Source organism: Canis lupus, chromosome 10 (genome assembly GCF_011100685.1).
Source record: "Canis lupus familiaris isolate Mischka breed German Shepherd chromosome 10, alternate assembly UU_Cfam_GSD_1.0, whole genome shotgun sequence".
Lineage (NCBI taxonomy): Eukaryota > Metazoa > Chordata > Mammalia > Carnivora > Canidae > Canis > Canis lupus.
This window is the reverse complement of record NC_049231.1, coordinates 24,535,873-24,551,992: the sequence shown is the minus strand read 5'-3', so window position 1 is coordinate 24,551,992 and position 16,120 is coordinate 24,535,873. Positions and strand designations below refer to the sequence as shown.

Sequence of the window (16,120 nt, the reverse complement as noted above, 5' to 3'; positions counted from 1 at the left end):
TAGTTTAATTATAGCTCTTTTTCCCTAGTGGCATATAAAATAATGGTTTGCCTTACATCAATAGCATCTTGAAATACATGTCATTTTCTATATAAAAGAGAACACATTAAAGATTAAGATTATCTAGAAACTCCTTTACATATTAACAGAAGACTAGTCAATTATGTGTCCATTTTTAAGTCTAAGATGACTGAGATGGTTTAAGTTTGCAGTGCTCAGATGCATTTCTATCAGATATGATTGGGACTTAGTCCTTTTCCTCTGAAACTTTAAAACCAGGAACACACTCTTTTGTCTCATGATATATATTTACTCGCCGTTTTCCCACAGGAGGCTAGTTTCTCCTACACTTAAAGTCTTCGGTTGCAGTTAACCCTTTCCTTGATTTCTGAGAGTGTTATGGGACTCCTAATAGGTAAGGTGTCCAGTAGGAGTTTAGATGTTATCCAGGGTACAATGGAAATTCATTGAAATATTTTGAGTAGAGGAGTAACCTGATCTAAAACCCCACTGTAAGAAGACTCCTAGATTTGGACGTGGCTGACCTGGGTTTCTGCCTTAGCTTTGCCACTCATTAGCTGTGTGGCCTGCAGTAAGTGACTTAACCTCCTTGAGCTTTAATTCCTTCCTCTGTGTGTTGAGTCTCCAAGACCACCCCTTGGTTCAGTGATTCTTTAGGAGGACTCACAGGTTTAGTAGATAGTTATATTCATGGCTAGTATTTATTACAGTGAAAGATACAGAACAAAATCGGCAGAGGGAAAGTTCAAGGGAAAACAAGGCACAAGATTCTGAATCCTCTCTTAGTGGAGTCAAACAAGGATGCACTTTATTCCTCCAGCAATGAATTGTGGCAACATATGAAATGGTGCCTGGCAGGGAAGCCCATTAGAGTCTCAGTGCCCCAGATTTTTATTGGGGGCTGACTGGTCATGTCAGAACCTTCTGGCTAACACATTCCAAAGTTCCAGACTCCCAGAAAGATGACAGGTATTCAGCATAGACACCATTGTTTGTGCAAATAGTTTAGTCACAGAGAGTCACTCCCATTGGTTCTAGTAGTGGCAGGAGCCCTCCTGAAACCCAACATCTGAAACCCAGTCAGTGGCCAACTTTATAGACGGGGCTTTCTAAGGATAACAGCCTCATGCCTGCATTTTTAGTTATTTTTAGCACAGTCTGTAAAGGGGACTCATAGTAGAACCTTCCCTTCTTATCAGGTTTGTTGCAAGCATCAAAACCAGATGAGGGCTGTGAAAGTACTTTTGTCAATGAAAGCCCAAACCCTTCTTGGTGATGGTTTTAGTGTTCTTTGATGTCGTTGTGTTCTTTTGTTGTTTCCCACCTGCTGTTCTTTATAGAGACCCCTTTCCATGATCCATAAGTGCTCTCCCTGAGCACCAGCCTTGTGCCTTATGCTGGATAGTGCAGGAGGCACTCAGACTGCCGCCTTCTACCCATCAGTGCTGTGACTGTGGCACTTTTTGTTGCCTGTTTCTCCAGCTTCTCCTCTCTAGAGATGAGACTCTGCAGGTGGCCAGTGCCCACTGTATAACTGCGGTGCTTGTCCACTCCCCAGTGAAGCATGCCCCGGCCTTCATCCATGCTGACATTCCAGGTAGGGAGCTCCTTTTAATCTTTTCCTCTGAGGACCCCAGAGTTCTGACTGGAGACCCTGGAGTCACAGCAGCAACAATCATATTGGGGTCCTTTGATAATGTGTACTGGAGAGATGGGTTGATGGCAGGCTCAGTTGTATAGGACAGAGTCTGGGACTTCCAGACTCATAGGCCTCATCAAGTGAATCTTTTTGCTACAGCTCTCTTAGATGACCATGAGCAATCTGTTACTGATAGGGATAACACCTAGTATGGAGTGATAGAAAGACCTGTGGACCAGGAAGACAAAGGGAACTAATGTTTCTCATGACTTGTTATGACCAGGAAATATACCCTAAGGTGCCCTGTCAGCATTGCCACATTTAGGTCCTCAACTTGGCTGTTTTATGGATAAGGAAATTGAGGATCAGAGAAGGAAAATAACTGGTGTAAATTTACAAGGCTAGTCACTGGCAGAGAAGGGATATGCAGTCAGCCTCTCTGGCTCTAAAAACCTCTCTCTGCATCCTGGAATTAAGAGACCTGGGTTCCAGTCTCACCTCTACCACTAGCAATACCTTTTTCTGGGTCTCAATTTCTTCAACTGTTAAAAAGATGAGGTTAGACCATACCCCGAGGTTATTTTCCAGGTTTATCTGTGAATTCATGATCACATCTCATGGAGAGGGTGCGTAAAGAGATGAAGTAAAGGTGTGAGATGCTGAATAAATCCAAGACTCTAGCTTTAGTGAAGAGATCATAGTCATACAACTGTAATTTATTGTTTTCTCCCCTCTCCTGGCCAGAGTTCCTCTTTGAGCACCTGTCCTCTTCCAGTGAAGTGCTTGTCTGGTCTAGCTACAACTGCCTGATACTCCTGGCAGAAGAGCCACTCTTCTTTTCCAAGTGCCACACAGTGTATGGTTGGTAGTGGGAATCCTACACTAGCTCTGGGTAGGGTGGTGGTCAACCTTTTATTTATTTTTTTTCTTTTTAAGTAGGCCACATGCCCAACATGGAGCTCAATGTGGGACTTGAACTCATGACCCTGAGATCAAGACCTGAGCTGAGATCAAGAGTCAGATACTTAATTGACCAAGCCACCCACACACCCCTAGGATGGTCAGTACTTTGAAGCTGGGCATCAGTAGGAATGATGGGGAACTAGCCTGCACCTTGGAGAGGAGTACTGGGTCTGGTCATTTCCATCAGCCCAAACTCATCAGTTTCCATATGCAAGCAGTGATATCCAGACAGCTCCCTTCACTGATTAGCAGACATATGTATGTTTGGCAAGAGAAAGGTATACCTATTAGCCCCTGAATGAATTCCTGCTGTACCTTAAGAACAATTTTACTGGCCTTGGACTCGGGCTTTTCCTGTCCCCCAGATATGTGTCTGTCTAGTTAGTCCCTAAGTTTAGCTGATTCATTCTTTCATAGTTTCTTTTTTTTTAAGATTTTATTTATTTATGACACACACATGAAGAAAGAGAGAGGCAGAGACACAGGTAGGGAGGAGCAGGCTCCATGCAGGGAGCCTGACGCTGGACTCGATCCTGGATCTCCAAGATCACGCCCTGGGCTGAAGGCGACGCTAAACCGCTGAGCCCCCTGGGGCTGCCCTCTTTCATGGTTTCTTGAAACTGTCCCATCCTCTTCATTCCTGGTGATACTTTTTTGGTTTGGGACTTTTTATATCATGTCTGGATTTTTAGACTGGGCACATTCAATCATTCATTTTATATTCTGTGTTCCTGTTCTGTGTCAGGCACCAGGATGGGACCACATTTATAAGTAGTCCCTGTCCTCTAGAAGGGGAGAGAGATACAAATGAACCAACTGGAGCTCTGCTAGATTGAGGTATAGGAGGTGTGGGAGCTCAGCGGAGGTCCATAGCTCTACGTGAGTGGATTAGGAAAGGCTTCCTAGGAGTGGAGCTCTGACCTGATTCTTTGAGAAGAAATAGGAGTGTGACTAATGGGAAAGGCACAACTCTGTCAGTAGGCATTTACTAAATACCTTGAGTTCAAGGGCCTGTGCTATGGCTTATGCTGGGTTTCAGGGAGACAGAGATGAATCAGATAAGTGCCTGCCCTCAAAGATCTCACAGTCCTATCCCATCAGTTTGATCTTGTCAGGGCTCCTCCATGAGGGGCCACCAGCAAATGTACGCTGTCCAGAGCCTCTCACTTTTCCTGGGCAGGCAGTGAAGGAACTACCAAGCACTGATCCCTGGCCTCTGCCATGTCATTTTGAGATAGGGATCGAGTCAGTGGTGAGGAGTCTACAGGGAAGCCTGAAGATGAACAACACAGAGCTACATAAGCAGGGCCTGCTGCTTTTTGCTGAAATCCTGACTCGGTGAGCAAAGTGATGGGGTGTCAGGCCTGTAGGGGCCAGACTGGAGATGGAAAGAAGTATTTATTCCTGGTGGCATCAGTGATAGATATTCACTTATTTGTTATTAATTTATCATTTCTCAGGCAGCCAGAGGAGATCAAGCTGTTCACAAGCTCAGCCATATGTAGAGATGCTGGCCGTGCTCTCCAAGAAGCAGTAAGAAGCCCTGTGTTGGAGGTGGCTGCTGAGGCATTGAAGGCCATTTCTGCCTTTCTAAGGTGAGAGATCTAGGCAGGCTGAACTTTCTACCTTTGTATGCCCCATGGGTTAGGCCAAGCCAGGGGATACTTGTCCTTTAGGTCAGGGAAATTTTCTTGAATTTCTTCTTTCCAGTATGCTATTTACTCTGTTTTCTCTTTCTGGAACTGCCATTCAAATGTTGAACCTGGATTGGTCCTCTAATTGTCTTTCTTTTCTGACAGCTCTTCATCTTTTTGTCATTATACACTAGTTTCTGGGAAATTTTCTTGACTTTATCTTTCAACCCTCTTATTGTATGTTTTATTTTTGATTTCATATATTTTTAAAAGATTTTATTTATTTATTTGACAGAGAGATAGAGAGCACAAGCAGGGGGAGTGGGAGAGGGAGGAGTAGTCTCCTGGCTGATCACAGAGCCCAATGCAGGGCTCAGTCCCAGGACACGGGGATCATGACCTGAGCCAAAGGCAGACACTCAACCAACTGAGCCACCCAGGCACTCCTGCTTTTATATTTTTAGTTTGGAAGAGTTCTTTCCAATTCTCTGCATGATTTAAAAAAAAAATTTTAAATATTATATATATATTTTAAAGTAAGCTTTACGCTCAATGTGGGGCTGGAACTCATGACCCTGAGATCAAGAATTGCTTGTTCCACTCACCAGCCATGTGCTCCATCTGCATATTTTTTTTAAGATTTATTTATTTATTTATTCATGATAGACACAGAGATTGAGAGAGAGGCAGAGACACAGGAGGAGGGAGAAGCGGGCTCCATGCGAGGAGCCCGACGTGGGACTTGATCCTGGGACCCCAGGATCGCACCCTGGGCCAAAGGCAGGTGCCAAACCGCTGAGCCACCCAGGGATCCCCCCATCTGCATATTTTTAAATAGCATTTTACTCTATTCATTTCATGGATATAATTAAAAAAAAATCTCAGTCTTTTGTTTTAGTTCAGACTTTCCCCCTATTTTCTTCCTACAAATTGTTCTTTCTGCCCAAAATGCTCTTCCCTAAAATCTTTGCATGACTGACTTCTTCCCATCATTCAGGTTGCATTCAGAGCATGATTCCCTAACCTACCCATTAGGTTGTTATAACACCTACCAGACACTTGATAGTTCTTGCTAATTCATTTGTTTTGTGTCTCTTTCCACTTTAATATAATCTCCAAGAGGTCAGGGACCCTGTCAGTTTGTTCACTACTATATACCTTACTCCTGAAAGCATTTGAATGAAGGATATCAAAATGAATGGTAAGACTAAGAGATCCTAAGGTCTTTACTCATTTTGATTTTAGTTTGGGTAATTATCCCCCTACATCTAGATAATATGTTTATATAATGCTGTTTCTTCATTTGTCAATTTAGGACATTATTAATTGAGTCACCAGTAAGAAAGGCCAAGACTGAGATCATATTATTTTGTCTTCTCTACATTTCCTTGGCATTTTTGCTAGTTAATATTTTGTCTTGAAATCTTTAGATCGTATACTTAAATCTTGTTTTTCTTGTTCCCTCAACTCGAAGCAGTATCTTTTGACTCTCTGCTTGGTTAGCTGAGTTTATGAGCATCCAAGCTTTTCCTTTTTCCTCTCTACCTTCTGCTTTTCAGGGTCAGTCAGCTGTACTTTTCAATTTTACATGGTAAACGTTATTAATATTTATAGTCTCTTCTGTAACCATATTTAAATCTTCTTGATTTGACACTAGGTTGGTTCTAAAAATGGAAACAAAAAATGACATTTACATTACAATGACTTCAGTCTATTTCTTTTCCACCTCTGTCCTTTCCTGGATTTGAGTCTCTAAATCTGGGGCATGAATCCAAGTGAGGGTGAGGTGAGTAAACTAACAGTAACAAAGGCACAGAGTAAGAGCAGTTCAATTAGAGGTGCCCATGTAGAACTGGAAGTCTCCCAGGAGATCAGTGTTATGGGGGGACTGGTGGCACCTTTCAGGCAGGAGGTGAGTGGTGTTTGAGCTGTGCTAAGAGGGATGAGCGAGATTTAGGTTTGTGGAAGGACAATATGCATGGGAAAGGTTAGGGGATTACTTAGGGTATAGTAACCAGTCTGGCCAGAAGGTTATGTGAAGGTGAGTAATACATGAAGAAGCTGGGAAAGCTGGTTGGGTCAGAATTGTAGAGAGTGCTGAATAGGGGGCTAGTTCTTAATCCTTGGATGATTTTACTTTTCATGTCAATTTCCCAGAATGTGTATTGAGATGGTCCTTCTGAGGTGGAGTGGTTCACTGAGTCTCTGGGAAGCACCACTGGAAGAGGGAATGAGGAATGAGAACTGCTGAAAAGAATTTAAAGATAGTGGAATCAGGGCTTGGCAATCAATATGGATAGAAACTTAGAGCTTCTAGAAATGAAGAAGGAAAGGAAAATCAAGCCTTAACTATCAGGATGCCTGCTGGCTCAGTGGTTGAGCATCTGTGTTCAGCTCAGGTTCTGATCCCAGGGTCCTGGGATCGAGTCCCACATTGGGCTCCCCACAGGGAGTCTGCTTCTCCCTCTGCCTCTGTCTCTGCCTCTCTCTCTGTGTCTCTCACAAACAAGTAAATAAATTATTTTTTAGAAAAGCCTTAACTATCAACAGTAAACTGAAGGCCTGTTAGAAGGCCCAACAAATTACTCTTAGTGTTCAAAAAAGGCGTGGTGATGAGAGTTGACATAGATTTCTCCTTTGTTACTGCACTGGGTTGAATAGCGTCCCTCTAAAATTCAGGCCCACCCATAACCTGTGAATGTGACCTTATTTGGAAATAGGGTGTTTGTAGATATAATTGAATTAAAATGAAGTCATATAATCTGGGCTCCTAAATCCAAAGACTGGTGCCCTTATAAGGAGAGGGGGATTTGGACATATAGTAACACACACACACACACACACACACACACACACACACACAGGGAAAGGTTGCCATGTGAAGAAGAGGCAGAAAGTGGAATGATGCAGCTATGAGGCAAGGAATGACAGGGATTGCTGGCAGCCACCAGTAGCTAAGGGGCAAGGCAGGATTCTTCCCTAGAGTCATTAGAGGGAGCCAACCTTGATTTTAGATTTCTAGCCCCCAGAAATATGTGAGGAAATTTTTCTGTTGTTTTAAGCCATGCAGTTTTGATGATTTGTTACAGTACCCCTAGGAAACAAATACAGCTACTTTATACCCTGTCAAGTAGTCATTCATTCATTTAACATCTTTTACAATTTATCATTAGTTTATAATGCATCTAGCTCTGTTTAAGTAAAATGAAAAGACAGAGTTGGTCTCTGGCCTCTTGGAGCTCACAATTAGACTAGTCTATGACTCTTGCCTCCCTGAATCAATGGAATATAAAAGTTCAAATGGACCCTATGTCTTACTTTCCATATTTACCCCACACTCACAATGATTGAATCTCCAAAGCTAGTTTCTAGTCTTTGCTTATAATTTCTAAGAATGGGGAGCTCACCCTGCCTAGATTTTTTTTTTTTTTACCTTTATAGAGTTTGACTCTTAGAAAGTAGATTGTGGTTTTCCTTACCACGGTAACAGAGAGCAAATTTGGTCTCTCTTCCCCATGAGAGCGTATTACTAATTTGAGGACAGTGGCCATATATATCTCTTGAGGCACCTTCAGTTCTAGATAGTACTTCGTTTTGAGAAAGCCCTCTGTCTCCTTAATAACAGCAATAATAGTCAACACTGTCATTTAAAAGGGCTATCTATTAAGCATCATGCTAAGTGGTTGGCATACATTATCAAATTTAATCCTTAAAAGAACTTAATGAAGAAAGTACTATTACCTCTCATTTAGTAGGTGAAGAAACTGAGGATTAGGGAGGATGAGGAATGTGCACAAAGTCATGCAGCTAGACAAGTGTTGGAGCAAGGATTTTTATCAGATCAGATCCTGAACCTGTATTTTGATCCATCACATTGTCCCTCATTGCTTAAGAACCTGAGGGTGTCTTGGAATACCCTTATCTTACCCTAAGCTTGCTGGTCTCTCTGGCTGCAGGAAGGACCATCAGAGTACTCCACCTGTGCAATACAGGGAACTGCGAGCCTTGCTTGAAGCCATGCTGAGTCGCTGTGCAGATTTTTCCCAGACCCCGCTGAGCAGGAGGCCCCTGGTCAGTACACTGTATGCAGCCTGTCTCTTCTGGAGATCATGTTAAGAAGATAATTGCTTTACCTTTATATGCTTCTTTATAGCTCTTTCTCATGCACACATATCTATAATGAGATGTTATTTTTTCCCCCTTAATGGCAGAGCTGTGAAGCTTAATAATTGCTGTCTTTGTCTTTGCAGATTTGGAAACTGAAGCCACAGGGTTAACTAATTTTTCTCTAAGGTCCAAAACTAGCAAGTATCTGATTTGGATAGTAAATCCCAAATAGTACAACCCAGTAAGTTGTACCCAAACCTACTATATTATACCATTTTGTCTTTTATATCATCCAAGCAGTTAATGGTAAACATGCTCACAAAATTATTTAAGGCTGGAGTCACTAGGAGCTTAGAAAGAATCTGACCAATGTGCAATGTGTTGGCTTTTAATGGTCCATGGATTTAAAATATCAGAAAGATATGGGTAATATGGATGTTTGTTATGTCTTTCAGAATTAACTTTGGAAACGAAGTTTATCACACCTGATAGGGTGGGATTTTCATGTGTTTTGGAAGCAACTAACATGGGCATTAGAGCCAGTTAGGCTAATGTCCACCAGCCTGTGACAGCTTTCTGCATATAATAGAACAAGAGCAGTCCTGTGGTTCACCGGGAGACAGATGATTAATGTTCCCCCAGAGCTGTTAGATGACTAAATCTGCAAGGATATATGTAACCAGGATCCCCTGGAAAGTGTTATGTGTGTGGGAATGCCAGGCTCCAGTGAGAGGAAGAAGCCTGTGGTCCTCCAAGCACAAATTGGGACACAGAGTAGGTACTTGGCTAATAGGTGCCCTGTCTCCTTCTCACTTCAGGGCCATGTCTCCAGTAGAGATTCTGGGAAGGCCATTCTTCGAAGGGGAAAATTCCTCCTGAGCACCCTGGAGGGGTTTAGAAATGCCTGCAGGTGAGGGGCCCTCTGTGTTCTGAGGCAGTATTATGGAGGGTGAAGGTGGAAGAGAATCAGACTAAGGATGAAGTTTGCTTGATTTTTGGTGCTTTGTTGCATAGTGAGAATGCTTTGGCTGGGACAGAGGTTGGGGATGTGTGTGTGTAAGGGTATGGAGAGGAGGTTTGAGGAGGAGGAGATAGAGTAGGAGGTTTCTAAAGATTCCCTCCTGGTGAAGTTTTTGTTACTCTACATTGAGGATGTGTCTCATTCAGCTTTGTTCCTCTTTCCAAATAATGTGTCAAGCCTGTGGCTAGACAGTGGGAGTAGAAAGATAAGGTCAGATTGACTCCTGCCCACAAGGAGCTCACAGTCTCTTGGGAAAGAGGCAGTTTTGTGGATATATATGGAGAATTCATTAGGTTTTCACAGATCTGGGGAGGACATTCCTGGGAGAGGGAGCAGCATCTGTAAAGGTAAAGAGATGTGAAATAGCAAGTAGCATGGTATGTTCAGGGAAGTACATGTAGTAGAGTAGAAGAGTCATGTATTATGGGAGAGGAGGTGGGGAGCACGAAGCTGGAGCAGTAGCTAAGGACCAAGTCCTCCATGATTGAGGCCTCTCGAGTTGTCTCCAGATCTGCTGATGGGGATATTTTCCCTGAACCCTGAGCTCAGGTGTCCCTCTGGGAGGATGCTTCTAACCTTTATGTTGTATAGGTAGTAGTGGATATACTCACATATTGATTTCTTAGGTTGGCTGTGGAATTCCAGAGTGAGCCTTCAGCCCAGGAGAATCCATTCACAGCTCCCAGTGCCGAGAAGGAAGACACTTTGGAGGCCTTCTCAGAATTTCTTCTTAGTGCCTGTGACTCCCTTTGTATCCCCATGGTGATGGTGAGTTCCCTTGAGCCACAGATAGCATGAATTTTGAGGAGGAGAAGAGTATGATACTGAGCCAGGCTGAGACAGACAGCAAGTACTCATCTAGATCTTCTGAAGGTCTCAGAACAACAATACTGTTGTTTAGGCATTTTTCCTTTGGTTTTGGAAACAAAGTGTAGCAGCACCTGGCGGGCTCAGTCAGTGGAGTGTGTGACTCTTGGCTTTGGGATGTGGGTTTTTTTTTTTTTTTTTTTTAAAGATTTATTTATTTATTCATGATAGACATAGAGAGAGAGAAAGAGGCAGAGACACAGGAGGAGGGAGAAGCAGGCTCCATGCACCGGGAGCCTGACGTGGGACTCGATCCCGGGTCTCCAGGATCGCGCCCTGGGCCAAAGGCAGGCGCCAAACCGCTGCGCCACCCAGGGATCCCCGGGATGTGGGTTTGAGCCCCATGTTGGGTGTAGAAATTACTTAAAATTTTTTTAAATTAAAAAAAAATTTGTTTTAATCTTAAAAAAACCCTCAAAACCCAAAAAACTCCAAAGTGTGTTCTTCTTTTACATTAATACATGCCTCTTAATAAAAAATAGAAAGCAGTAATAGTAAAATAATAAATAGTGTTTATGGGGTGATAAGTGCTTCGTATTCATTACCTAATTTGATCATCCTAGTGATTATATGAGATGGGTACTATAATTATCCCAATTTAAAGATGAGCTTGTCATGTTCCAATAGTTGTAAAGCAAGTGGACAACAATACTGAAATTTGAACCAGTGTGTCCTTATGATTAGTAAAGAACAGTGGTGATTCAAGTTTCACTAAGGAACACATGTATTCTGTAAAATGAGATTGGCCACTCTAAAGAGAGACCTGATCCAAAAGCGCTTTGTTTGGAGCTGACTTGAGATGGAGGTGGTAGGAAAAGCTGGGTCCAGAGCAGCTGACTGCTTGGTTGACTTTAGGTAATAAGTCTTGTCCTCTTTGAGGTTTGGACATCCTGTGATTCTGCAGTGCCTTTTAGTCAGGGTACCTCCAAACACCTACCGGAAATAGTAGGTAGCAGCAGGGAGTTTCAGTAGCGGAACTCTGGTTCTGGGGGCAGAGACCTCTTGGAAGAAGCCTTTAAGCCAGCCTACCAGAGTCTTCAGGTGGGTAACCATCAGGAGCTATAGGCTAGATGCATGCTCTGATTGGCACTCACTAAGCAGTAACACTTAAGTGTTTCACGATGGTTTCCTCATCTGTTCTGCCTTCTTTCTATGAAGTGTTAGTCAGACCTAGAACTAGATGATAGAATTATTTTATTATTCTTTCTACTTTTCTGTATTTTATACATTTTCTTTCTTTCTTTCTTTCTTTCTTTCTCTCTCTCTCTCTCTCTCTCTCTCTCTTTCTTTCTTTCTCTCTCTCTCTCTCTCTCTTTCTTTCTTTCTCTCTCTCTCTCTCTCTCTCTCTCTCTCTCTCTCTCAGATTTCATCTACTTATTCATGAGAAACACAGAGAGAGAAAGGGGGTGGGCAATGACACAGGCAGAGAGAGAAGCAGGCCCCATGCAGGGAGCCTGATGTGGGACTTGAACCTGGGACCCCAGGACCATGCCCTAGGCCGAAGGCATGTGCCAAACCACTTAGCCACCCAGGTGTCCCTTTATTACCTTTCTAAATAAAAACCTTTTTGTTGTTGTTTAAAAACCAAAGGAAAGGTATCTTTAAGAACCACATCCTTGAGACTCTAGCTTTTACATGTAGGGAACTGAGACACTGAGAGGGGAGGGTAACTGACCCATGGGAACAGTGACTTTGCAGAGCTTGACTGGAACCCAAGTTTGTTTACTCTTAATCAATCCAGAGCTCTGTCTGCTACATCAAGCTGCCTAATGACTAGTGTTTAGAGATCATATGAAAAAAAAGTGAAGATAGTTTGTAAACCATATGACTATTACTAATGGCAATGGTCTTAGAAACTTGAGTGTCAGGGAGGGGTGCCTGGCTGGCTCAGTCGGTAGAGCATGACTCTTGATCATGAGCCTACTTTAAAAAAAAAAAAAAAAAGAAAGAAACTTGAGTGTTACTCTGCATTATAGTTTAGAAGGTACTTTTTACAATCAGATATCATTTGTTTCTGGGATATAGGTCTTGTTATTCCTGTTTTATTCTTTTTGGTGCAGAAGCCCAGAGGTAATGCGTCTTATACAACTTATTAAATGGTGGATATAAGCCTTGGATGCAGGCTTGTGACTTCAGGTTCCCTAGCTTTTCTTGTGCCCTTCAAGTGAAAGGGGTTAGTCTACTATTGCTAGATTTCATGCCAGTTTTGCTGATACTTTCTTCTTCAGAGACTCAGTCCTGGTGTGCTGTGTTCTTCCTTCTGGTTCTTTGCAGAGACACTCAGAACAGGCCACCCATCCAAACCTGATGGAAGTTTTCCTCTCGATTCTACACAGCCTCTTTATCATCGTCCCTCACATGAAGGAGAAGTTCTCCAAGAAGCTCGGTAGGCAGCAGGCAAGTGTGAAAGTCAGGAGGGAGGCAGGTGCTCAGAATATTCAAAGAAAGCCCACTTCCTGTGGGCAGGAGGTTTATGTAATCACTCAGAGTCCATATCCATATTCTGCTTAGTGTTGGGTGGAAGGGAATACCATCCAACAATCAAAGGTACTTAAAGTAACTTCTCAAATTTACTGATACTTCTCTGAGAATGTCAAGGAGTTCTACCTCAAAGCCCACAGCACACGTCTTTCCATATTGCTCTCCATACTTCATACTCAGACCTCACAAGATGTTTAGCATCTCTGACTTCTGACTGCTGAATGTCAGAAGTACCCCCAGTCATCTTGACACCTGAAAATTTTCCCCACATACTTCCAGATGCCTTGGTAAGGGGTGGCACTCCATGTGAAAGCTGCTGTCTATCTGTATGCTGAACTGCCTTCTTAAAATTGAACCCCTGTGGCTCTCAACTACCTTAGCCATCTCCAGGCCTTCTTGCATCTATTTATTTTCTTCTCTTACTAGTCCTTTTTTCCTCCGAAGCATAAACCTTCCTTTCTCACTTTTCCCGTAGTCACCTTGTAAATACTTCAATCTGCAGAATAAGCCCAGGAGTGAGAGTCAGAGTCTGCTTTATTTTCCTTAGAAAGTAGTAGTGATGGTGAGAATGGGAAGGGGAAAAGAGCCAAAAACAGTAAGGGAGGAGAGAGAAAGGTAATAATAATTAATAACTAATAACTAACATTTATTATACTCTTACTATTGTCAGATACTGTCTTCTTTGTTTCTTTTTTTTAAGAAACAGACTTTTTTATTTTTTATTTTTTTTTAAAGATTTTATTTATTCATGACAGAGAGAAAGGCAGAGACACAGGCAGAGGGAGAAACAGGCTCCATGCAGGGAGTCCGATGTGGGACTCGATCCTGAGACTCCAGGATCACACCCAGGCCTAGGCAGCGCTAAACCGCTGAGCCACCGGGGCTGCCCAGAAACAGACTTTTTTAGAAAGATTTTATTTATTTATTCATGAGAGACACACAGAGAGAAGGAGGCAGAGACACAGGCAGAGGGAGAAGCAGGCCCCATGCAGGGAGCCCAATGTAGGACTCAGTCCTGGGACTCCAGGATCACACTCTGGCCCGAAGGCAGACACTCAACTGCTGAGCCACCCAGGCACCCCAAGATATTGTTTTCTTAAAAAAAAGATTTATTTATTTTAGAGAAAGAGCACATGGGAGCAGGGGGAGGGAGAGGGAGACAAGCAGACTTCTGACTGAGCAGGGTGGCCTACACAGGGCTTGATCCCAGGACCCTGAGATAATGACCTGAGCTAAAATCAAGAGTCAGATGCTCTGGGGATCCCTGGGTAGCTCAGCGGTTTAGCACCTGCCTTTGGCCCAGGGCGTGATCCTGGAGTCCCAGGATCGAGTCCCACATTGGGCTCCCTGCATAGAGCCTGCTTCTCCCTCTGCCTGTGTCTCTGCCTCTCTCTCTCTCTCTCATGAATAAATAAATAAAAATTAAAAAAAAAAGTCAGATGCTCAACCGACTGAGCCACCCAGGCACCCCAGGTAGATACTGCTTTAAGTGCTTTACATGTATGAACTCATTTATAAAACCCTTAGAAGTATGTACTATGATTATTTTCTTAGAAGGAGAGACATAGAGGGAGAGGCAGATATATAAGCAGAGGGAGAAGCAGGCTCCCTGCAGGGAGCCTGATGCAGGACCCAATCCCAGGACCCTGAGATCATGACCTGAGCTGAAGGCAGATGCTCAACCACTGAGCCACCCATGTGCTCCAGAGCTTTGAGTCTTAGATAAGATTGGTAGAGTCAGATTTCTGTTTTAGAAAGATCATTTGTGGATCAGTGTGGACCATGAGTTAGAGGGAGGCAAGATTGGAGAAAACAGTTCAATCTCTTGCATTAACTCAGTCTGGTGATAGGAACTAAGGCAGTGTTAGGGGATGTGCACCAGTTGACTGTGGGGTAGGAGGGAGAGGGAACAGCTCAGGGTAATGCCTTGGGTTATAACTGCCATCTAGGTGGGTCATGGTGATTTTTATTGAGAGGAAGATCGCTAGAAGAGAATTTGATTTGGGAAGGTAGTAGAGGATGTGATCAGTATGAGCCAGGATGAGCGTGTCCTAAGTCTGGTTTAAACTGCTCTCAGTGATTGAATGTCTGCCTTTGACTCAGGTCATGATCCTGGGGCCCTGGGATTGAGTCCTGCATCAGGCTCCCTGCATGGAGCCTGCTTTTCCTTCTGCCTATGTCTCTGCCTCTCTCTGTGTATCTCTCATGAATAAAGATATAAAATCTTAAAAAATAAATCTATCGGGGATCCCTGGGTGGCGCTGCGGTTTGGCGCCTGCCTTTGGCCCAGGGCACGATCCTGGAGACCCGGTATCGAATCCCACATCGGACTCCTGGTGCATGGAGCCTACTTCTCCCTCTGCCTATGTCTCTGCCTCTCTCTCTCTCTCTCTCTCTCTCTCTGTGACTATCATAAATAAATAAAAATTTAAAAAAATAAATCTATCAAAAAACAACAACAGCTGGGCAGCCCTGGTGGCCCAGCAGTTTAGCACCGCCTTCGACCCAGGGTGTGATCTTGGAGACCAGGAATCGAGTCCCGCGTCGGGCTCCCTGCATGGATCCTGCTTCTCCCTCTGCCTGTGTCTCTGCCTCTCTCTGTGTGTCTCTCATTGATAAATAAAATCTAAAAAACAAAAACAAAACAAAACAAAAAACAACAAACAAGCAAACAGTTACTCTCTGCTTTCTTCCCACTTCTCCCAAGCTTCCTCATCGTTCATACGACTAACCCTGGAACTGAAGGCCAGGTTCTGCAGCAGTCTGAGGTATGTATGGTCTCAGGCAAAATTAGTGCCAACCAGCCAGTGTCCTTGATTGGACAAGTAGAAATTTCTGACTGGTGTGGTTTTTTCATGGGGGGATTGACACAGTGTCAGAATTGCTCAGCAGCTGGTGGTATGAGCTAGACGGGCTTCTACAACTTTTATTTAATCTGGTTCTGTTGAGACACTCATTCCATGTGATATTTGGATGGGCATCTGTTACATCAAAGCTGGAAAGCCTCTTAGAGATCATTTGTCTAACCCCAGTCGTTGTACAAATGGGGAAATGGAAGCCCTCAGAAGGTAATGAAAGAAGAGACCAGAGAGAGAGAGAGAGAGTCATGTTCTAGATACTGTTAGCTGAGCATTTCCAGAGGAGAAGCTCTCTTGTTCAAGGTAGAGACTTCTGGAATGCCTGGGTGGCTCAGTGGCTGAGTATCTGCCTTTGGCTCAGGGCATCGTCCCAGGATTGAGTCCTGCATCAGGCTTCCCTCAGAGAGCCTGCTTCTCCCTCTGCCTGTGCTCTATCTCTGTGTCTCTCATGAATAAATAAATAAAATCTTAAAAAAGTGAAAACAAAACAAAACAAACAAACAAACAAAAAAAAACCCCAGAGACTTCA

The 16,120-nt window shown here is 43.4% G+C and overlaps 1 protein-coding gene across 14 annotated transcripts in view; it reads left to right on the top strand.

Moving 5' to 3' along the window:
- The window catches only part of MEI1 (meiotic double-stranded break formation protein 1), a 73,132-nt gene that overhangs the window by 12,066 nt on the left and 44,946 nt on the right, over positions 1-16,120 (top strand). For all 14 annotated transcript variants that reach the window (XR_005365546.1, XM_038550398.1, XM_038550399.1 and 11 more), the window contains 9 exons: positions 1,504-1,618; positions 2,405-2,521; positions 3,862-3,961; positions 4,084-4,218; positions 8,214-8,328; positions 9,183-9,274; positions 10,012-10,153; positions 12,527-12,638; positions 15,441-15,501. Coding sequence is in view for 13 of the 14 variants with exons in the window: in XM_038550398.1 (XP_038406326.1) it covers positions 1,504-1,618; positions 2,405-2,521; positions 3,862-3,961; positions 4,084-4,218; positions 8,214-8,328; positions 9,183-9,274; positions 10,012-10,153; positions 12,527-12,638; positions 15,441-15,501 (989 nt within the window). In the remaining variant the exon portion in view is untranslated. The remainder of the gene's footprint in view (positions 1-1,503; positions 1,619-2,404; positions 2,522-3,861; positions 3,962-4,083; positions 4,219-8,213; positions 8,329-9,182; positions 9,275-10,011; positions 10,154-12,526; positions 12,639-15,440; positions 15,502-16,120) is intronic.